The 22,165-nt window shown below is 53.0% G+C and overlaps 8 protein-coding genes across 8 annotated transcripts; 4 read left to right on the top strand and 4 right to left on the bottom strand.

Annotated features, from left to right (window-relative positions):
• Window positions 1-1,884: 1,884 nt before the first annotated feature.
• On the bottom strand, window positions 1,885-3,228 carry PFLUO_LOCUS2368 (uncharacterized protein; the record flags this gene model as incomplete). The annotated part of the gene is made up of 1 exon (XM_073779501.1): window positions 1,885-3,228. The coding sequence occupies one exon, from the start codon at window positions 3,226-3,228 to the stop codon at window positions 1,885-1,887; it is 1,344 nt and encodes a 447-aa protein (XP_073636449.1).
• A 1,542-nt stretch (window positions 3,229-4,770) lies between these two features.
• Window positions 4,771-6,782, top strand: PFLUO_LOCUS2367 (uncharacterized protein; the record flags this gene model as incomplete). Its single annotated transcript, XM_073779499.1, has 8 exons — window positions 4,771-5,248; window positions 5,306-5,383; window positions 5,439-5,870; window positions 5,927-6,076; window positions 6,136-6,444; window positions 6,493-6,587; window positions 6,639-6,716; window positions 6,768-6,782. 8 exons carry the CDS (start codon window positions 4,771-4,773, stop codon window positions 6,780-6,782), a joined length of 1,635 nt encoding a protein of 544 aa, XP_073636448.1.
• Window positions 6,783-7,104: 322 nt separating this feature from the next.
• Window positions 7,105-8,768, bottom strand: PFLUO_LOCUS2366 (uncharacterized protein; the record flags this gene model as incomplete). Its single annotated transcript, XM_073779498.1, has 2 exons — window positions 7,105-8,004; window positions 8,058-8,768. The coding sequence occupies 2 exons, from the start codon at window positions 8,766-8,768 to the stop codon at window positions 7,105-7,107; spliced, it is 1,611 nt and encodes a 536-aa protein (XP_073636447.1).
• Window positions 8,769-9,643: 875 nt separating this feature from the next.
• On the bottom strand, window positions 9,644-13,391 carry PFLUO_LOCUS2365 (the record flags this gene model as incomplete). Its single annotated transcript, XM_073779497.1, has 4 exons — window positions 9,644-12,961; window positions 13,025-13,114; window positions 13,178-13,248; window positions 13,334-13,391. 4 exons carry the CDS (start codon window positions 13,389-13,391, stop codon window positions 9,644-9,646), a joined length of 3,537 nt encoding a protein of 1,178 aa, XP_073636446.1.
• An 804-nt stretch (window positions 13,392-14,195) lies between these two features.
• Window positions 14,196-15,188, top strand: PFLUO_LOCUS2364 (uncharacterized protein; the record flags this gene model as incomplete). Its single annotated transcript, XM_073779496.1, has 2 exons — window positions 14,196-14,931; window positions 14,992-15,188. The coding sequence occupies 2 exons, from the start codon at window positions 14,196-14,198 to the stop codon at window positions 15,186-15,188; spliced, it is 933 nt and encodes a 310-aa protein (XP_073636445.1).
• A 420-nt stretch (window positions 15,189-15,608) lies between these two features.
• Window positions 15,609-15,993, top strand: PFLUO_LOCUS2363 (uncharacterized protein; the record flags this gene model as incomplete). Its single annotated transcript, XM_073779495.1, has 4 exons — window positions 15,609-15,623; window positions 15,680-15,720; window positions 15,773-15,841; window positions 15,906-15,993. The coding sequence occupies 4 exons, from the start codon at window positions 15,609-15,611 to the stop codon at window positions 15,991-15,993; spliced, it is 213 nt and encodes a 70-aa protein (XP_073636444.1).
• Window positions 15,994-16,277: 284 nt separating this feature from the next.
• Window positions 16,278-17,697, top strand: PFLUO_LOCUS2362 (uncharacterized protein; the record flags this gene model as incomplete). Its single annotated transcript, XM_073779494.1, has 2 exons — window positions 16,278-16,468; window positions 16,533-17,697. The coding sequence occupies 2 exons, from the start codon at window positions 16,278-16,280 to the stop codon at window positions 17,695-17,697; spliced, it is 1,356 nt and encodes a 451-aa protein (XP_073636443.1).
• A 29-nt stretch (window positions 17,698-17,726) lies between these two features.
• On the bottom strand, window positions 17,727-19,263 carry PFLUO_LOCUS2361 (uncharacterized protein; the record flags this gene model as incomplete). The annotated part of the gene is made up of 2 exons (XM_073779493.1): window positions 17,727-18,871; window positions 18,933-19,263. The coding sequence occupies 2 exons, from the start codon at window positions 19,261-19,263 to the stop codon at window positions 17,727-17,729; spliced, it is 1,476 nt and encodes a 491-aa protein (XP_073636442.1).
• Between the last annotated feature and the right edge of the window lie 2,902 nt (window positions 19,264-22,165).

Raw genomic sequence — 22,165 nt, 5'->3', positions numbered from 1 at the left:
CCACCTCGATAGGTGGGTGGTCTTCGATTCGACGGCGGGATTTGCTAAAAGGGATATCAAGAGAAGACGTAGCTATGCGAGGTAAGTCAATTTGAACGGTAATTCTGGTCTTAAATTTGCTCGATCTCTAGGTAGACGAGTATTCTCACCTGACTTAGTGGAAATATTCCTTCGTGAACGTTCGTGGTACATAGACCATGACCACTGGCCCGACGCGACTAGCAAAGTAAGAAGCCCAAGTATGGCTTCTGTGGACAAAGTCATAACGGTAACAAGATAGAGAGGCTTTGTAGGCCTATGCGAGAGAAATATTTCTGTATGAGAGAGCTAGGAGTTCGAGTACTTTTTCTTTATTTTATATCTGTAGAGACACCCTCTCGCAACAGGAATTGGCCGTCGGGCTGCCAAGAAAACACCCTACACAACCTGTCACATAGGTTTTCAGTACGGTATCGGAAGAGTAGCCGCTAAAATGAACCTGGCGCCATGTTCTAGATCCACAGCCTGCGTGACCGGCTGTAGTCCAACGTCCACTAGGTCATAAAAAAAATCACCACAGCCCGTCACATAGGTTTTCAATACGGTATCGGAAGAGTAACCGCTAAAATGAACCTGGCGCCCTGTTCTAGCGTCCTATATGTCAAGAAAACGAAGCCTACGCGACCGTGGCCGGCTGTGATGTTTTCTTGGCATACCGGAGGGCAACCTCTGTAAGATACAAGCTCGCCAGGTGGCCAGGGGAGGTGAGAACTAGTAACGAGATATACGCTCGCCGAGTGGGTCCATTTCCAGGAGAGGTCTGATCTTTTTGGTTTCGATGTAATATTGACTGAAACGTACACGTATTCGCGCCGAAAACGAGCTGTTGACTTTGGATATTACTGTCCGAAGCTGAAATGTTGCCTTTAGCACTTTTTGGTCTAGCGGTATACTTTTCCTACGTTTCGCCCACATTTCGATCGACACAAGCCTTTTAGTCATCAACCACCGCCGGCGGTGGTTCTTTATAGCCTTAGAAATACTGGGCAATACTTAACCTGTCACCTTTGGAATGAATTTCTCATTTTTTAGGAAAGTTCATCTCCGAAGGATATAAATGACGTGGACGGCTGTAGTAGACCCACTCCTCTCGCCAGCCAAAGACAGACTAGGTTGGCAGACTGCCATCAATAACAAGCTGCCAGGGCGTTGAAAAAATTTGTTATGTCCTCGTGGCGCCCGTAAGACGGGATTGCGGATCTGACGATCTCGTGGACTCCGTCGTTCGTTTGACCCTTAGGATCTTTTTCGACTAGGGGTACGGGAGTTGCTAACCCTCGAGAGACGGTTCGGTCGACTTCGCCCAAACCGACGAGTCGATTGGACCCAACGGTAAATGATGTCGGCAGCCGGTATAGCAGCAGGTCATGTGTTTCCTAGGTTCAATTGTTGCTTAGCAGCTCCGAAAGGACTGCATGTTTACCGGCCTTCGTCTCCTTCAGTCTTGTTCTGAAAGGTCGAACTGAAGATTCAACACACTAGTAGAGATCGGCTGGTGCCTCGTTAAAGGTCTGTTCCATGGCAGTTTCCGAACAGTACCTAAAAGAACCGAACGCCGTTGACAGATTGAAGATACACAATACTCCCCTACATTTGAGAAGGGTTCTAGCTGGAGAAAGGATGCCTTCTCTAGCTCGCACGCTTAGGCTAATTGAACCGAAATATCGCTGATATTTTCACCAGCAAATCCAAACAATAGAGTGGATAACAGTATTAATGGCAGTATTGATGGAGGAATTATAAACAAAAGCCGATGCCTGCCATATCCCAATGCAAAGTGATGCAATCCGGCGATCCTGAGCCCTAGTGGACCAAGAATTCGGTCCAGATTCGCTAATTCTCATTTTATACATCTCGCTCTAGCAGGTCCGCATAGCTGTTTAGAGACCGCCCTATCAAATTGACCATCTCCCAGATATAGTCCGCCGTAAACAAACGCGCCCACAGACGTGTGATCGCGGCGCTGAGTCGGGTATTAGTGGCGAGCAACCACTCGCGCGAGACACCATGCTGGACCTCCATGACCATCTCCAGTACGAAATCCCGCAGCCGTATTTCTTGCTCGGTTAGAGGTGGATTCGGGCGGTCGACGGTGATGGCTTCGAGCCATTTGGCTAGCAGCACGGCACACTCCAAGGAGCACAAGGCATGTTGGTTAGACCACAACACGACTTGCGAGTGAGCGACGAAACTAAGACCTAGTTTAACAGGCGTGCTCAGCGCGTGAGCGCAGTGTAGCGCGGCCCGGGTGAGACGGTCGCCTCGCCGCACGTGCAGGTTCTCCTTCAGGCTGAATGCGATCTGGACCGGGTCCCACGTCTGCAATTGTCTGGCAGAACCACAGTCTGCGTTCAGCCGGATGTACGCGAGTCGGAGCAGAGCGGCCGATGTAAAGGAGAGCGGGCCATGCGGGCTCAGAGGGTCGATCGACGATTCCTGATTGCGCTCCCAGCATTGACACCACCGTTCCAGCGCCTGCTCAACTGCCACGATCTCCTGCGTTGACGCCGGCGGCGGCCCGAACCGGCTCCGTCGGGAGACAGGGAGTCGACCAGCCTTGGTCATCAGCCAGATATCCTGCAGGATAGCGTGGATGAGCACATAGCCGCCGAGAGAGGAGAAGCGCTCCACTTCGCTGCTGGAGGGATTGAAGAGCGCGGTCAGCGCATCCTGGAATATCGGTTCACCGGGACTCTGGCTGCGCTCTGCCTGCCATATGTCGGCTCGTGATGCTTGCCATTCTTTTTCCGTGCAGGGCAGCTCCATTGCGACCTCCTCGGTGAGGATTACAGGAGGTAGATCGAAGACGATGGTATGGATATTGAAGAAGCAGAATACGATCAGCTTGGTGCGTTTGACTCGTTCTCGCTGGATCCAGCTACTCCATGATCCATCGTGGTCCGGTAGACGGTTTAACCCGCCTTTGCGTACCAGCGTCTCCATCAGGCTGCGGATCGACAAGGCCTCAAGGTAGGGTGGGTTGTTGATGAACCATGAGGAGACAGACGTGAGGAGTAGTAGTGCTTGCACGGTCTCTAGGGTGTCGTTGTCCTCAGCCGCACTGGCGGCGGGCATCGTCCCAGATAGAAAGACCCGGCGCACATGTTCGAGAGTGACGGGTTTGGCGATTTGATAGAGATGGTGGCTGGTATCTGGTTCGCGACAATACCGTGCCCCTAGCGCTGCCATGGAGAGGAAAAGTGGCAGAGTCATGGACTCGACATCCAACGTGGGCATATGTACCACGGGGTAATGATCATGAAAACCCATGAGATACCCAGTCAGACACCGAGATAGAGCATGCCGCGAAGGCAGTGAGGGATTTGGAACCACATTCGAATAGTCAGATAGAAGACTCAAGATATTATCTCGACACCGCGCCGTGACAGGAACGAATCCCGTCGGCTGTCTCGTTTTGTAACTATTTTGATATCCCTCCGGCTGGAGGGACGGAAGCTGGGCCCCATGCCGAGGCAGAACCGAGCTCGAAGGAGTCGAGGCGGGTTCACTGACTGGCCCTCTATCTGAAGAAGCTTGGTCATAGTCTGGGATCGGCGAAAACTGAAAGGGCGGAAACAACGGGAGTGGCTGATATGCTGGAGAATAAGGATGACTGGGCAGAGGCACACTGTCCAAGAAAGAGGTAAAGTCATTTCCCTCGTATGCAGCTGCTGGGATTCCACCTAATGGATACCCGAATTCTGGGCCTGGGATGGGAGTGCTCGGTCCTGCTGCTGACGGGGTATGGCTAGCAGTTAAGGGCGTGCCGAGCATGGGTGCACGATGCACGGCCGCCGACAAATCTGCCGAGAAATGCGCATTGCTCCCCGGTATAGCTCGATGGCTTGCGTCGGCGTGATCAGTCACCACAGACGCCAACGTATCCAAGCCATCCACGGCGGGGTGAGCAGGGGATGGCGTCTGCGATGGATGACTCGGACTACCCGCCGAGTGTGCCAAGCGTTCATGGCGCACCAGGAGATCCCTGAAGAAAGCGTTAGTATGTGACGGGATACATGAGCTACAGTCACGCACTTGCGCGTAAACGCTTTGCGGCATTGAACACAGCCGTATGGCTTCTCCTTGGTGTCTAACAGTCGGTCAGCAGAAATTGATTTGGTCGGTGGGCAGAGTCTTACGCGATCGGTCGTGACGTTGGAGATGCTCCAATCGGGCGAATGCACGGGGGCATCGTTGACATTGATAGGGCTTGCTATTCAGCATGTCCATAATACACCCTCCAGTCGGATAGTGGAGATGTGCACAGTTGGGTGAAACTTCTCCAAATTGGAGATCTCGGACAGTGGAGACCATTGCTGACGTGAACGGTGTATGATTAATAACGCCGGCAAAGACCATCGGCTGTTAAATCCGCACTGCCATGCGTAGACTCAGCGCTCATGTTCGTTGATTTCGTCAAGAGGACCCAAAATAGGGCTGTATTTAATTCCGAGGAATACTTCTGGATCGACAGTACATCAGTACATACCGGCATCTTTATCCACTCGGAGAGCAGTGCGAACTCCGAGCGAAGGTACCATTTGCCTGTCTTCTTCTCCAATTTTTTTTTCTATCGGACGACGGCTCGGTCTTAGAGCCGACCCACGCCCTACGGGTTTATGCACTCGCCTACAAAAATGTCACCAGTCCCCAAAAGAGGTAGATTTGCCAAGCCCTACACCCTGCACGAGATATCAGATTCCCCGCCTGGACTAGTATAAGAACGTGTGCATGGCCATAGGCAAAGCATTCGCTCGTCTATCTCCCGGCACCGTCACAGACATGCAAAAATGCGACACCAGCCCCGACACGGTGGCCGCGCCACAGGAAATCGAGTGGCTATATCTTGAATTCGAGACACCACTGCCGACGCCATGCATTACCTTGCCGCCCCAGCCTGGTCAATCTGCCCCGCCGGAAGCGCCCAGTTTGGAGAAATATACGTCGCCGTTCCTGTGGCCGAAATGGCGCAAGTCCATGATGACTTGGATTTCGTGTGCTGTCACGGCTCTGGCGGGTTATTCGGCTGGTGAGATCAGTCCGGCGTCGGACGAGTTGACCAAGGAGTGGGGGATCAGTGCCGTCGTGTATAACCTCGGCATCACCCTCTTCTGCATCGGGTTTGCTTTGGCGCCCATGATTTTGGCGCCTTTCTCGGAGATTAATGGCCGCCGGCCGATTTTTATGGCCAGCGGGGTTCTATTCGTCGGTATGTTGGAGGTATTGGATATAATTTTGCCTCGCCTTCTGCTAATCCCCTGAATAGCATCCCTTGTCGCTTGTGGAGGAACGCATATTTTCGCTGGATTACTCGTTGCCCGCTTTTTCCAGGGCGTGGGCGCATGTATGTATTTCTTGGATTCCCAGAATATGTTAGCTTCGACACTGACATTTATCAGCTACTTTCTCTACAATGGTCGGTGGTGTGATTAGTGACATATACCACACCCAGGACCGAAACACCCCCATGGCACTGTTCGCCGGGGCTGCACTTTTCGGAACAGGTCTTGCTCCATTGTTGGCTGGAGCGATTGTCTCGCACACCAGCTGGCGCTGGGTTTATTACTCCCACGCCATCGTCTCGGCTGTTTTTGTGGTTGTCATCTTCCTGTTCTTCAAGGAGACGCGTGGTAGTGTCCTCCTCAGCCGCAAGGCAAAAGCTTTGAATGGTTATTATGAGAGCCTCGAGGCGTCGGGTCACTACGGTGTTATCATGGCAAACGGGGAACCCAACGAGGAGAAGACCAAACGCATTCGGTGGAAGGTGAAGGCTGACGAGCAGCGGGAGTCCCTGGGCAAAATGATCCAGATCTCGCTGTGGCGCCCTTTTCGTGAGTCCTTTCCACGAAAAACTTCTGGATTATTGCTTACAACCCGATTCACACAGACATGCTCGTCACCGAGCCAGTGGTCTTCTTCTTCTCCCTCTGGGTATCTTTCAGCTGGGCAGTTCTCTACCTCCAGTTCGCGTCCATTCCTCTCGTGTTCCAAACCAACCACGGTTTTGATATCGAGCAGACTGGAGCCGTGTTCACATGTATGTCAAACCCCTTCGTAGTTCCTCGAACATAAAAAGACTAATAAGGTCTTGTCCAGCAATGTGCGTCGGCGTCATCCTCATCACTCTCATCAGCATCTGGCAAGAGAAAATTGCCATGCGGTTCGGTCGCCTCTCCAAGTCCGCCGAGGGTCGCCTGTACTTCGTCTGCGTCGAATCCATCATGCTCCCCATCGGTCTATTCTGGTTTGGCTGGACTTCGTTCCCGTCTGTGCCGTGGATTGTGCCCGCTCTCGCGGTGGGCTGTGCCACGATGGGCATCTTTTCGATCTATCTGGCTACCTTCAATTACTTGGCTGATACCTATCACCGATACGCAAGTTCGGCGATTGCGGCGCAGTCTTGCTGTAAGTATTTCCTGGTTTGATTTTGAACACTCCACTAATATGGAACAGGCCGGAATCTGCTCGGTGGCATTTTCCCTCTGGTGACGAATGCCATGTTCAACAATCTTGGCTATCCCGAGGCATCCAGTCTTCTAGGCGGGATCGTAAGTTATATTTGTTTTCCGCAAAGAGTGTGTTCGCTAACCTGGAATTAGGGCTTTGTTCTGACTCTGGTCCCTTGGATACTTGTCTTCTACGGTCCCCAAATTCGGGCAAAGAGCAAGCTGGCTAGTGTAAGTACAGCCTTCGAACTTGTTGTAGCAGATATGCTAACCAAACTGCAGGAACTTGCACGTTAATAAATACCCCTCCGGCATAGATAGTATACGCAAAACTCCATCTGATAGAATATAGATTAATGAATAGAGTACCCACGTCACGCATCAATTATGCACATGATACACCTGAACCCATAAATTAAACAAGAGCCGACTCTGAATGCAGATGCAATGCATCTGGCCAAACCTGTGGTCGCGCATAGGAATGAAAGCAAAATGCGAGTGAAAAGCAAGACCTGCTGACAAGAAGGCGTCTCGCTCCGAAAACCAAATGCAAATATATCTATATAAGGCTGGTGCAAATTGCAATAGCATGGACAAGACGCTGTGCTGAGTGCTTCATCTATCTCATTCGCCCATTATGATATCCTCCAGAAGATCTGACTTGAAGATCATGGGAAGCATTTCGTCCATGATGGTATGATGCAAAGCGGCCTTCATCCTCACTATCACTCTCCATCTGATCCAAGATGCGATCGATCTCGTCTCCAGCGTGCGTTTCCAGCCCCATGGCGGTGCCTTTCGACCCTATACCATTGCGATAGTTGCTACTCTGTGAGCTTTGGTTACTACCGAGGATAGCTCCAATATTATTGCCGTACAACGACGCATTTAGGCTGTTTTGCGTTGATGCAGTCTGCAACGGTCGAGGGCTGGAGCGATAGCCTGAATTTTCGGGACTGGACATGAATAGGAGCGTTTCTATCGCGTCTTGCTCCATCGAGGTATTCTGAGATTGAGGCTGTGATCCGTAGAAGCCATTTTGAGAAGATGTAGGGCCATTAAAGTGCGCAGACGACTGGAGTGAAGGTGTCTCGGGCCCTAACACGGAGGGGGATCCAGCGGATCGCATAGATGGAGGATCCTGAACGGAATGATAGCGCCGGTGGCGGGAACGCGGGCTATGGTTGGGAGGCTTTGGGACTGCATTGGGATTCGGGCGACGCCGCCGCGAATCGCCGTTGGAAGATATGATGTCTGCAGGCGGAGCTAATCTGGGAGTCGGAAAGAGTTTGTTAGGGGGAGAGAGTGCAGACTGCGAGCGGGAATGAGTATGGTATGCATGAGGGGTATTCGAGGCCGAGGTTCGTAAGGTGAGGTCTCGTGAGTTGGATGTTGAGTTTGAGGCAGGGCCTAATAGGCCTTTCGGAATTCCCAATTGAGAATCTGCTTCGCGTAGCTGCCGCGATTTTTCCACCTTGGCAGCTGCGTATGACAGACGCGTCCGGATATGCACCGATAGCTATACCTCATGTGTTAGAAAGGCTTTCAAGAGCAAATAAGAGAAGTCGCTACCTGAGCAATCCTGCTTCCGGATGCTGGCGAGCCAGTGCTCTTTGAACGACGCCGCGTAGTCCCATTCATGCTAGAAGTCGGCGCCAGAATCTCGGACGAAATCGACTTGATGTCTCCATCCACTGTTCGTTTCTGACCTGGAGCCAACTGAATGTCGGTGACCGAGTGTGTATGTTGGTGTCGTGGCGTTAAAGAGCCATTGCCAACCCTTTCTGGGGCGAACGCGTCCGAAACTGCATATGGTCCATTTATGGCCATGTCTTCATTTACCGGCCACGCCCGGGGTGTCTCGTCGGATTCTGGTGAGTTTTCCTGTCCTTGTTTGCCGCCGAAGGTGTTCGGGCTGTCTAGATCCATAGACTGGCTTGCCTCGTTCATCGAAAAAGATGGGAGGCTGGACAAGGAGTCCGTGGCTGTGCTGGCAGACTGAAGCTCGGGGAGTGGGCCTTCGGCCGACGTGTCGCTACCGCGTTGCGAGGATTCGATATAGTCGATGTCGTTCGCGTCGCTTTCACCATGTGGCACGGTGACTGCGTTCAGGCCATCCACCCGCAGGGACAACGTTTGAGGCGATCGCATGACCTGGATTTCATCGGAGGCGGGCTTGCGCGGCGCGGCTGACGTCGCAGCGTTCACGGAGGACTCGGTAGGCGCACTGGCCTCCGGATTAGGGAACCCGCGACTCGACGGAACATCACCGGCGTGATTCATCGTCGGGGCGCGAGGATGCGTCGGGAAGGGACAGGAGAAACCAAAAAGAACGAGAAGGAGGGGATGGTCGCGCGGAGAAAAAACGTGGTCGAGCTTTCAACTACGAAGTTGCAGGGACCGAGACACGCATGACATTCGTGGATGGCGAAAGTCGTCACCGCATGGAAAAGGGCTTGTGGGGGCAGGAATCAACACGGAGGAGCCCAGGATGCGCTAAAGCCTCTTAACGCCCTCGAGGACCGCGCGGGTGTTGCAATGGCGCTTTGCGGGCGCCAGGAGCATCTGCCCGATACAGTGGCGATCGTCCAGCAACGCGCAAGGATTGCGAGCGGCAAAAACGGCCGACTAGTTCGAGTTCCAACCGCGTTCTCGGGCCTCGCGATGGGAAGTGCGCTGGGGGAAACGAAACGAGTTATTCTTGAACGTGAGTTTCAGAGAACAATTGAGGACCCAAAACCACACGTCGTCAGCATTGGGAGGGAAGCAGAACCAAGTGGAGAGGGAGGGACTCTTGGTCGCTCTGGCGCGTGCGAGACGCGGTCACGTGGACCAAAGCACGCAAGACAAGGAAGAGCGGACAGACTGTCTCTATAGGAAGGGAAGGACATTGGACGAATTAGTCTGGAGAGCCATAACAGTCGTGACTGTAGCCTTGGCCTGCGGTACCAACAGGATTGAAGTGGCGGGCGGTTCGTTCGATTTATCGGTACGCCGAGTGATTTCGGGGTCCAAGGCCACGGACAATTGCGTCCTCTCCTCCCTCTCTGTAGAGATAGTCCGTAGAGACAAGTAGATTCAATTGATCTATATATACGGTTTTGCCGACCCGAAAACGCCTGGAATATGCTTGGTATCTGAGCATGGATGGATACAAATCACTTGCGCTTCTTCCCACGGCCACCACCACCCGACTCTCCATCGGTGTTCTTCCGCTTCTTGCCCTCGCGCCGCCAGTACTCATTGCCTTCCCTCTTCTCTCGCGCGTTCTTTTTCTCCAGGCTATCCGCCACCTTGGCGCGGTACACCTGCCGCCGCTCTTCCTGCTTCGCTGCCCGCTTCGCCTGCTTGTCATTGCGAAGGGTGGTCAGTTTCTGCATCAGATCCCGGGCCTTCTTCTCCTCGCCACCGAGAACCACGGCTCGCTTTTGCATGTAGGTCTCGCCCTGGCGGGGCTTCATCTTAGTGATCTGGGATTTGAAGGGCAGATCGGCTGCCAGCTGTTTCGGTACGCGGAGAGGATTGAAATGGCGGGTGGTTCGTTCGATCTGTCGATACGCCGAGTCCTTGATCTGCGGCGTGGGGATGCCCTTTTCGCGCCGAACTTCACCCGTCAGTCGCATTCCCTGCCACCCACCGTCACCGGAGCCGCCTTCTTGGTCGAGAAGATTCGTCACGGGGTTGTAGAAGCGGTGCGGTTTGATCGGGTACCATGCGCGCAGGAAGACAATGTCACTCATCAGGATCTTATCTTCAAAAGTGGCACGGAAGTAGCCCTCGGGCTTGCTGAGGGCTCGTTTGATCTGGCCGCGAACACCGGAGACGGTTCGAATCGATGCGCCCTCAAACTTGGCAATCTCCAGAGACGAATTGAACATGTCCTTGATAAAGGCCGTGTTCTTGAAGATCTTGTAAGGAACACCAGTGAGCTTCAGCTTCTTGACAATCTCGGTGTGCTCGTCGACGCTGAGAACGACGCCCGTAGCAGCGATCCGGAAGCCCGGGTTTTGGTTTGAGAAAGATGTCACGCAGCAGAAACCGGTGTTGGGCGCCACCAACGGGCCGTAGAAAGTGGCGAAGCAGTGCATGTGCTCGGGAGTGTATTTCAACATGCGATTTCGCGTTCGACTGTCCGAGGTGCTGTACATGGGGATGGATTGGAAACGACGCCAACCCAGGGAGAAGATCAACGGATCATTGCTCTTCAAGATCTTCTTGTGCCAGCGGTGTCGCTTGATTCGAATCTGTACATAACCATAGCGGTCCTCCGTCGGTGCCAGGCCTCCGACAATGACAGGGTAGCGCGGGTTGAACTTGGAAGCGAATTCATAGGGGACATTCTCGAGGACAATGCGCGCGTACGTTCCGGCCTTGTAGCCTTCAGCTCGGGCGCGGGAAGCCGGGTCGAGCTCATCAAATTCGGCGCGGTTGATATCCAGCTGCTTCTGCATCTTGGCTTTTTGCAAATCATACCAGTCGTCCTCGCCGAACTGCTCGTCGCCGCCCTCACGAGCACCGTCCTTGGCGTTTGCAAAACCCTCGCGGTCTTCCTCTTCGAATCGCAGCCGCAGTTCTTCCTTTTTCTTCGCATTCCGTTCCCGCTCCGCTTCCAAGTCCAGAGGCTTTTCAGCAACAGCGTCTTCCTGGTTCTGGCCACCGTCCTCATCGCCGCTGTCTTCGATCCCGTTGAAGACTTCGCCGGTCTCGAGGTCTTCGAATGCTCCATCTCCCTCATCATCGTCTTCATCAAAAGCATCATCCAGATCGTCGTCGTCATCGTCATCTGACCCATCGCCAGACAGCTTGGCGGTCACGAAGCGGCGCCTTATAGACTCAATGAGATCCCGATCCTGCCACTTCTGCTCGAGTTCCTCATAGTTGTAGTCTGGGACTGCTCGGAAGTCGGCCTGGTGTTCCTTTTCGTTATTTGTCTTCTTGAAGAAGTCATCTTCCTCATCCTCGATATTCTCCTCTTCCTCGTCTTCGTCGTTGGCGCCACGCCATAGTTGCACGACTTCAACTGGGCTGATGGAATCATCGTACATCATTCGTGACAGGTCTTTGACGCGGAAAGCAGGTCGCTTTCCAAGAAGAGACTTGGCGTTGGCCAGCATGTTCTCCTTCCAACGCACGTTGCCTTCTTCATCTTCCTCGTCGTCATCCTCGTCGGCACTATCCAGATCCTGGCCGTCGACGGAAGAGATAGAGCCGAGGTCAGAGTCGCTGTCAGCGAAGGCGATGTCGCCATCCTCGGGGCGGACAGCTCCATTTTGCCGTTCCTTGAAGCTGGTCTCGAAGTCGGCCGGAGCAGAGATATCGTCCTCGTCGATCTCTTCATCGCCACTCAAGTCGCCATCCTCCTCATCCTCACCCTCTTCTTCACTTCCAAAGCCTTCGTCATCTGACACAGGTTGGACATCGCGTTCGGCATCGGCAACCCGAGCATGTCGTCTGTGTTTCCGACCAGTCTCCTCGTCTTCCGCGTGGGAGATCGTCTCGCCACCCCGGAAGAGACGCACACCCTGATCAGCGTCACCGAGCATGCGCCGCTCGCTTTGCAGACCAACCACAAGCTGCTCTCCCAGACCGCGATCCTGATCATCAGATTCTTCATCTTCGCCTCTGTCGAATGTTGAAGTCTTGATATCGATATAAACCGCGTCTTTGTCGACCAAAACGCCACCCACGTCGGACATGGGCGCGAAAAGCAGCTTTTGCTTCTCGCCCAGCTTGCGTCTTGAACCCTTACCAGACGCCTTGGCGATTTGTTGATCCATAAATGGAGTTGGGCATGGATCAGGTAAGCCCTCGATTCCAGAGACGGTCAAATCGCCCACACCGGGGACATGTACTCGAGTGCCCTGGGCTTGGAAATTGGTGCCTCGAAGATAGCCGTAGAGAGCCACAGTCCGATCACATTTGGGATTCTCTTCAATCTGGGTGGGCGGTGTGATATCCAGGAAGCGATCTGCTAGGGCGTATGGGTGCGAGTTGCGCCACACCAAAGGCCGAGGGTTCTTCATCACGGACAAGAACCGGGAGAGGTTGTGCACTTCACGATCCGGGTATCGGCCGTTGATCACACCAGAGAGATAGAACAATTTTGCACCTTGGTAAAGCTCGCTCCAGAAGCGGTGCTTGAGACGCTTCTTGGCCGTTCGCAAGGTGCTGTGACTCTTGAACAGATCGAGGTGGGTGAGGATGCCAAAGACGTTACCCGGCATACCACTTGTCGACAGGGCATTCAAAAATTCCATAGTCTCCATTTCAAAGCCATAGTTTCCATCAATCATGAGCAACACAATGTCGGCAATCTTGGAGACATCAATCATGGATGCGAGCGAGTCTGAGGGGCATTCGAGGAAGGTGAGGCGCTTCTTCTTGGATGTGACGACGGTGAGTGGACCTTGAGGTGAGCTGAGGGTTTGTTTTGTGTATCGGCGGATCAGAGATTTGACCAAAGTAGTCTTGCCAACCTGGGAGCGCGTATTGTTAGCATGGCGCACTGCACATCGTCAAGCCCGGTCGAAAGCACTCACACCCGGGGGTCCAACAACTGCAACAACTATGGGCGGTGCCTCTTCTGGCATGCGGTCCACCAGCGGGACATGTAGTCGTTTTTCCTTGACCTGTAGCAAGCATCTCTGTCAGCTGTTGATCGTCCGGCAAAAATTTCAATGCGATGTCCATACATCATGCGAGCGCGCCGCGGCCTTCTTGAGTTTATTTGGGGCCGAAAAGGCAAACGCCTTGGGATTTTGCCCTACAAGAAGAACGATGGTCAGCATAGCCCGGAGAGAAACATTTTGCGCCAGCTTGATCGCAGATAAGTTTTGCGTGGCTCATACCCTCGTATTTCTTCTTTTCCTTGGCCGGGCGGTGCGCCCGGTTTGACTGTTCCTCCATTATGAAATCGAGGAGATTCCAAACCTCCGGGATCTTCTTGCAGCGTGAAGACGAAGAGAAACAGCGAAGAGCTGCGGATCCGGTGCTGCTGCTGGAAATTATTTTGTCGGACCGGAATTACTTGGGCCCCGAGGAAAGTTTCTTTTGGCCGCTTGGTGCCTGAGGCAGACACCGGTGTTCACGAACTGTGTAGTAATTGCCAGTAGGTTTTTTCCCAGCAATTACTAGTTACTCGGGGGTTTTGATTAATTTGTACAGTAGTAGTTACTATTTTATGATTCAATTACAATAAATTGCCACCGCCCTAGACTAAGCTCGCTAAGTGAGTAAGATTTATATTCCCCTCCGCCAAAAATGTCAAAGGGAACCGCTTGCAGGCACGATACTTTGGGCTGCTAGACTCAACATGCGGAGTTACACATCGCTATACAATGCACACAAGAACTAATGGTTCACTAACTCGCCGGGCCGGTTGGTCGACGATAAGGGCTGGCCCTACTGGTACCGGGCCGATGGACCTGCCTTGGATACCAGAACCCTTCCATCTTCTCCCAGTCTCTGGCTTTTAATATTGAAGCGATGACATCCGGAACTATCTACCGAGATCGGATTTAGTAGTACTAATTCTCTACTCAGCACGGAAACTGAGGTCAGAGCAGATGTATACTTGTCTTCGTAGCCGCCGTCAATGTGGGGCATTATCGGCCAACTATGGAACCAATAATCCCGGGGGTCTCCCGGCCAGGACTCCGTTATAAATGGACCACCCTCCGCGGATTGAGACAGGAAACCCCCAGTCGCAAAATGTCCGCTCGTCGCCCTCCTCCCGCCTACACCGCACCGCCCGACTCGGGGGTGCATGCCACCTCGCCGCTGTATCGGGCCATCTCCGAGACGGCCAGCAGCCCCTCAGCGCGAGTGCCCCAGAACTCATTTACCGTTCGACCCTGCTCCGGCCAAGCGTGGGTGGTGCCCGCCGGTCACATCTGCCGCCTGACGACCCCCAAGGGACCGCAGGTCGGCGACCTGAACATCTGGAATGCAAAGAACCCGCGAGAGCGCATGTGGGCGGCGCGGACGCGACAGATCCATGCCTCCCACGTCTCGGTCGGTGATCGCCTGTGGTCCAACCTGCCATATTTACGACCTCTGGTCACGATCACAGGCGACTCCCTCGGCGGCGGACAGCTGCATGAGGTGCTCGACGCAGATGGCAAGCGGAACCCCGAGGTTGAGTTTGGGACAACGCAGTTCGGGGGCCGGGTGCATGATCTGCTCGGCACTCGGTGCGATCCTTATGTCAACTTGCTGATGGGCGGGGAGACGTTTGATTTTCATTGTCATTCGAATCTGACCCGCTCGGTGGTGCCGTATGGATTGACGGAACTGGATGTGCATGACGTGCTGAATGTGTTTCAGGTGACAGGACTGGATGAGCAGGGCAAATACTTTATGGAGACCTCTCCGGCGAAGCAGGGGGAGTACTTTGAGTTCTTCGCCGAGGTGGATGTCCTCTGCGCGCTGTCGGCCTGTCCGGGTGGTGCGTGCCCCCCTTGATGTGTTCTGAGGTATACTTCACCGCTGACTAGGATCGATGCAGGCGACCTTTCCAACTGGGGCTGGGATGACAAGGAAGGTGGCATGGGGGCAACCTGCCGTCCTCTGGGCGTGGAGGTGTATCAATTGGCGGACAACCAGGTGCTGGCCGGGTGGAAGGAGCCCTCTAGCCCCCAATACGGAGGCATGCATGGGATGAAGATGCCTTCGCGAGACGCAGATGGCTATGTGGGGTTGTAGAGAATACAGTCGGGCCTTTTGCTCGATTTGGTCAATAATACAGTTCTACTTATACTTCCCCCCGGGCCGTTGCCCGAACGTCAGGTGACCAGCATTACCTCATCGTGCTCATCGTGGAGGCGCGTCATTGCGCCTGGACCAGGCTGAAAGATTCGCTACTGGGCTGCGAAGCAAGGAGGGTGCAGACGCCACCAGTCAGACTACTGTTTGTAGCTCCGACAGGAAATGGGACAATATCGAGACCTGACACATAATCACGTAGTCTAATCATCTCGACTGTCAATGGCGTAAACAGTACGGCTTATCGGTATATAATCTCTCCCCCCCCTCTTCTGGTCTCCCTCACTTCTCAACCCACCATCTCTCGCCCACCCCATCTCACCCCATCCCAACCCATACTACACCATCACACCGGTCAAGATGCCTCTGTATAACGTGAGTCATCACCTCTCAACTTTCATATGACAGAATCGAGTTAATGTCATGTTTAGGTGACCCTGAAGAAGGACTCGCCCCCCGAGGAGCTTGAGCGGTAGGGTTTCCGGCCATCGATCGAGGTCAACCATGCTAATTCCCGTTCACAGCGCCAAGCAAGATGTTCAGAAGAAGGGAGGAGCCATCAAGCACGAATACAGTCTCATCAAGGGCTTCACGTACGCAGTCCAGGAATCGGTGCCCCGACCGGATCGCTCCCGTGCTAACCCACTCGTTGAACAGTGCCGAGTTCCCGGAGGACCACGTCGGAACCCTCGAGTCCGACGAGCACATCCATGTCGAGCAGGACGGGGAAGCCAAGACCCAGTAGTGTGTCTCGGGGACCTATGCGACCGGGTCCGGATCAGATCCTTATTATACCAGGCTGCGAGGTCTACAATGCTTAACGATGTAAATAAATCTCAATGTTCTTCCAGTCTTCCAGTCCATGTTGTAGTGACTATGTATATGCTCCCCATTCTTGTTTACCGATAAGAAAGGACCCGCGAATACCCTCCCGTACCCGAGCGCGGATCCCGTCACCGCCTCCTGCTGCGTTCCCTCTTTTCACCTTTTCTCCCTTCGCAACATCCTTCCACTTTCCATCGATCGGTCATGATGTGGAGAGGCAGAGCTCGCCTGGGCCCGGTGATCCAAGTGGTGCCTCTGCTCCGTCAATCTTCCACAGTGTCGCAGTCTGCTCGCGACTGGACCATCCGGCCCGCCAATGCTGATGTAGCCAAGGACCAGGTCGCCCAGCTGGCGGCGAGTCCTCGCCGAGCGTTGAAACTGGCAGATTTATTGAGGTGGGTTGCCAACCGTATGGAATGACCAACGAACAGGCCGTACTGACCAGTGATTCATCCCCAGACATGGCCGCCCGCCATTATCCAAGGACGCCCTGCTGGCCTCAGCCAACTTCACTCTCTCCCTTCTTCCGGCTCGACTGGCCTCCCGAATCCAGGCCCTGCGCAATCTCCCCTTTATCGTGGTGTCGAACCCCCATGTATCGAAAATCTACCATAATTACCTCCACTCCCTCTCGACCCTGCTCCCGTACCAGAAACGACAGATCAGTACCCTGGAAGAGGAGAACCAGTTTGGAGACGTCCTCGCAGATCTCGTGCAGACCCACACCAACACAATTCCGGTCCTGGCTCGCGGGTTTCTCGAGTGTCGGAAGTATATCAACCCGGGGGATGTGACGCACTTCCTGGACACGCACCTACGAGCGCGTATCGGAACGCGATTGATTGCTGAGCAACACCTGGCTCTCCATTTTGCCTCACAGCCTATCAGTGATGAGCCAACTACAGGCACGTCGGCCAAGGAATCGGTGCCATCGAATTACATTGGGGTCATCGACACCGCCCTTCAACCTGCGCGCATTATTCGCTTGTGCGAAGACTTCGTGGGAGAGATTTGCGAGCTTAAATACGGAGTCCGGCCCCGCCTGAAGATCGGCGGAGAACCAGATGCCTCCTTTGCCCATGTGCCAGTGCATGTGGAGTATATCATTACTGAGTTATTGAAAAACGCTTTTCGAGCTACTATTGAGTCTGGGAACGAGCGTGAGCCCATTGAAGTGACAATCGCTTCTGCCCCAGATGTTCCTGGCCATGCGCGCTCTGTTCAGGGAGACGCCGACGAGGGATTCCAGCTCGAGGGGCTGGCTGATGAAGCCACTACACCCGACGCAGTCCGATTCCCGAACCCAACGTCACAAAGTATCACAATTCGTATCCGCGATCGTGGTGGCGGCATCCCACCTGAGGTTCTGCCTCATATCTGGTCGTACAGTTTCACTACCTTTTCGGACATGGATTTCCAGAACTCGGCCAACGGTAACGTGGACGCGCTAAACACGATTGCTGCCAGTGGTGGCAACTTGAGCAGTATTGCCGGCTTGGGTTATGGGTTGCCGCTGAGCCGGGCATACGCCGAATACTTTGGTGGCAGCATCGACGTGCAAAGCCTTTGGGGATGGGGTACAGATGTTTATCTGACCTTGCAGGGAGTGGGAAAGATCGATTGAGCATGAACGCCTTGCCGGAACTTCAGATCTCACAGCTTTGGCTGAGGGTTCGAAGGAGCGGGTCGGACAAGCAGATCGACGAAATCCATGACCCGCATATCGTCATCTTCAGCCGCTTTTGAGATGCGCGCAACCTCCGCCTCGGAAAACACGTGCCTCATATTCTTTGCAAATTTTGCCTGAATCGCTGCCGAAGTTTTGGGATTCCGCGCATGGCCAATTGGGTATTCAATCAGAATCTCGGACAAGGAAGAGCCGTCATCGAGGTCAACGGTCACCCCCGATCCAATGCTTGTTTTGTCCAAGTCGAAATAGTCCTGAGTGAGCTTGGCGTCAGGGTGGACTTCGATTCGTGAACGCAAATATTCCAACTCCTTGCTGGGTGCCCATTGGCTGTTGTCTGCATAGTCTGCGGCCTCTGGTGCACTGCCTTTTAAGAAAGCGAGAGCGACCACGTACTGAATACAGTGGTCACGGTCTGCAGCATTTTGAAGTGGACCCGTTTTATTGATTATTAGATCGGCAGCGGCGGTGGTACGCAAGACAACCCGCTGTATGTGGTTTGTTGGGTGGGACCATCCTCTTTGCTGGAGTGCACGATGCTGAACCAATGCCGCCTCCACTGCTGCGATTCCATGCCCTTCTACCGGCATGACCTTGAACAACACATTCTGAATTGTCCATGTCTCGAAAGGTCGTGGCAGCTCAAACCCGACCTCGCCGAACGTTCGTTCCAAAAAACCCCATCGGGGTATGGCCAAGGCTCCTGGGGCACCGGGCTCCCCGGCTCGCACCAAGAGAGCCAGTTGTACCGCTCTCCTCGCTGCATCGCCCGCGGCCCACCCTTTTCGCGAAATGGTATTTGCACCAGACCGATACGCTCGAGTTGGATGGCCGTCCATCCAGACATGGGAGATGGCTGCTCTGGTTTGGTCCTCGGTCAGTCCTAGCAACCACGAGACTACCGCAGTGGCAGCTAGCTTAACGAGAACTACATGGTCAATCCCATAGACATTGAAAGCATTGCGCATCTGATAACAACCCTGGATCTCGTATGCTTTTATCAAAGCGATTAGCAGAGTTTTAATTGTCAGCGGCGGTCCGTTGTCATCATCTCTGGAAACAGATGCGCGAGACAGCCAGTCCATGGTAGCCAGGATTGCCGCAAGGTTATCTGCCATCTAGTCAGCATGAGAACTATACTAATGTACTCGCCGTTGATTCGTGGCTTATACCTGAAGGATGGCCCCATTCCGCACCCCCCAACGCATCATTGTGGTCCAAGTACCGGATCAAAACACCCAAATCAAACGCCCCCTTAACAGGATCTACCTGCAGCTCAGTGCCAGGAACCCTGAACCCATTTGGGACGACTGTGTCTGCCACGACAGGGCCGAGTAAAGCTCTGCACTCGCGACTTGTGGCTGCTGTCTCGATTGCACAGCCGATTGCGTCGAGGAGCGCGACTCGTGCACATGTCCATACCGCTTGCTCTTTGTCTGGTATTTGGTAGTGGAAGACGTAGTGTGCTACGTCGATGATGGGTTGGTCATATGCTTGAGGCATTTTGAATGTATGAAGTTGAGTAGAATATGCTTGGCCTGAAAGTGATTTCTTGCATAGTATATTTCTTGCTATTGCAACTGGTTGCTTGATATACTTTTGCAGTCCTACTGTGTGACGTCGGGCCATTCTTTTAAAATTATCCGTTGGTAACAGACTTTAATGTGATACTCGTTCTAGAAAAGGCCATGTATTCTGATCGTGGGGTGATTGTTAGAGAAACGACAGAAATTCCCCAGTCATTGCTGGACCGGATGGTTGGATTGGCTTGCCGCGGCCAAGTCGTGGGTCCAGATAAAGTGGTTCCCCGCGGGGCTCAGAGTCCGTCTACATACTTTTACGACTCTTCCAGCTCATATGCAACCAAGTGAAAGGTCATGGAAGTAGTGCGTAATGCCGGCGGCGAAGGGCGGCCATATCGCTCTCATTTACATCCAGCCTGTCTGTCGTGCAAGAAACGCAAATCACGATGCAGAATCCGAGATTCCTCGGACAAGTGCATAATGTGTCAGGTCCATGACACGGAGTGTAACTTTCCAGAAGCAGAGTCTAGGAGGAGATCGGCATTTTCTCCGCGGAAGCTATCGTCCAGAAGGAAGCAGGCGAGACTCTCGCAGAGTAGACAGTCGCTGGAGGATCGAAATACGCAGAGTACTCTTGCAACCGGTTTGGATGATCCGCGAGCACACAGAGCGTCTAATAATGATCGAACCGAACCAATCTATTCCAATGGAAATAAACAACAAGAACTCTCCAACCTGATGGGAATTGTTTCCGAGACCGGAGACGATAGCTCCCACATCGTCAGCCCGGCAATCGCAGATGACAATGACATCTTGGAAAGTTATCTGTCAACGCTTCCAGATGCACGGCGAAGATGTATTATTCAAGCGAATCCAGGCTCCAACAGACCGCTCAGACCGGTGCTATTTAATAATGTCCCCAAGCAGCCGCTCGGTGTGACAGCTAACCAATCGCTCGCGGCCATGAAATGTGAGATTATTGAGAAATATCTCGAGCCGTATGTTCAAGAAGTTGTTGATTTGTGGGTGCTTTCTTTGTCTTATTTTCCTTTATGTACTAATAATAAATGAATGGCATATGTTAGATTCTTCGAGAAAGCCAACCCTTGCTTTCCGATTTTCGATCAAGTCTCTTTCCAAACCGTCTTCTCCACACATAAAGACAGGATTTCTCCGGCTCTACTATGTAATTTGTACGCAAATGCTTTAATATATTGGGATTCTTCACCCAAATTGTCCCGTATTCGCTGTCCTGATATACGGTTTATCTGGAATCTTGCAAGCGAGGCGATTCACTCGGAATTATTCCTGTCGCCGGGAATATCATCGGTAATCAGTATTATTCTCACAGTCGGCGGGAGACCCAGTACGTCTATTTTTGGAAATGGAGGGAAAGTGGGCACTGCTGTGGCCTTGTGCAATGCCATGGGCCTGAATCGGGACCCGTCTCATTGGAATATCTCGCCGATCGAGAAGCGGTTTCGCATTCGGATTTGGTGGTTGGTTGTTATACATGATCGATGGTAGGTCCTATCGCTGGAATTCGATCTTTTGTTTTACGTTTTACTAATTCATATCTACAGGTGCAGTTTAGCATATGGAACACCGTTGCAGATTCACCGTGCGCAATATGATGTGCCCTTCCCAACAATAGACGACCTCGCCTCCTCACACGCATCTCCATCTCAGATGGCAGCCGCTTCGATCTTTGTCGCATTGACCAGTTTGACTGAAGTACTGAGCTGCTACCTGGAGCACGTGTACAGCGTATCCAAAGTCTTCACAATGGAAAAGTCGGCTGCTGAGCTGGAGCAGCACTTAAGCGAATGGGAAGTGTCACTAAGCGACGATATCCGCCGCCTCCTGTTGCGAGGAGCGCATCTCCACGCCCCAGGCGCAGCAAATTTCCGGCTGGCATATCTCTCAGTCAAGCTTCTCCTACGACGTATCCAATTAGGCCTTGACAAAAGCACCCGTCAATTTGACGAAGAGACAGTGTCCCCTTTCCATACACACGCCCAGCGCGCAGCAGAAGACATCGTGAATTTAATGCAAGAGTTGGATGAATCGCATCTAAATGGATTTTGGATCCCCGTCAATGCCTTCTCGCTCACATCCTCTACGACGTTTCTGTTACGAAGTGCTTTGCGGATGAAAACTTCGAATCATCGCAATGCGCCTCTCAGGATGGCCAAAAATATGATCGATACACTTCATAGTTACCAGCAAGACTTTTCTTGGGATCTTGCGGATCATTGTCTGGCAAATTGTGGGGATTTGCTCGAAAGAATCAATTCTGTTGAAGCTTCCGGGGGAGATGCTTGGAGTCCTGGCTTTCCTGACTTTTCGGAATACTTGGATTTGGATGCTTCGATGTTGGATGAGCATTTTCCGGGATTTCCACTTGAGATGTAGTTAACTTTCAGGTATCTCATCGGAAAATTCAGTAGAGTTGCGGCCATATCAACCGGTGCCTGAAATCTACGACGGCCATTAATATGATCTGCAGCCTGCCCGGGTGCGCGTGGCTGCAGTCGCACGATAGAATTATTAGTATGGTTGCTAGGCAAGGCATACTGGGAATTTGGTCTGAGTTGCAAACGAATTGCTGACGATGATGGCCTGCAAACACCGCAAGTGCATCTATATTCATTCATGTAGCGAGGGTATTCCAAGATCCATTACGCAGTCAACATCTCAGTTCAAGACCTGTCAACTTCACCCTGACCTTGCCAGTTGCTCTCTTCTGTCTGACCGGGTGAGCCCCAGAAGAGGCCCGACTTTTTACCCTCCGCACCCCGTCTTAGTCCATTTTCTCGAGCACGAACCCGTCGACTGTGCTCTTTGCTCCGGCGTTTCTTGGCCTTTTCCTCTGCCTTTGT

Source organism: Penicillium psychrofluorescens, assembly GCF_964197705.1.
Source record: "Penicillium psychrofluorescens genome assembly, chromosome: 2".
NCBI classification, from domain to species: Eukaryota; Fungi; Ascomycota; class Eurotiomycetes; order Eurotiales; family Aspergillaceae; genus Penicillium; species Penicillium psychrofluorescens.
This window is presented reverse-complemented; position numbering and strand designations above follow the sequence as displayed.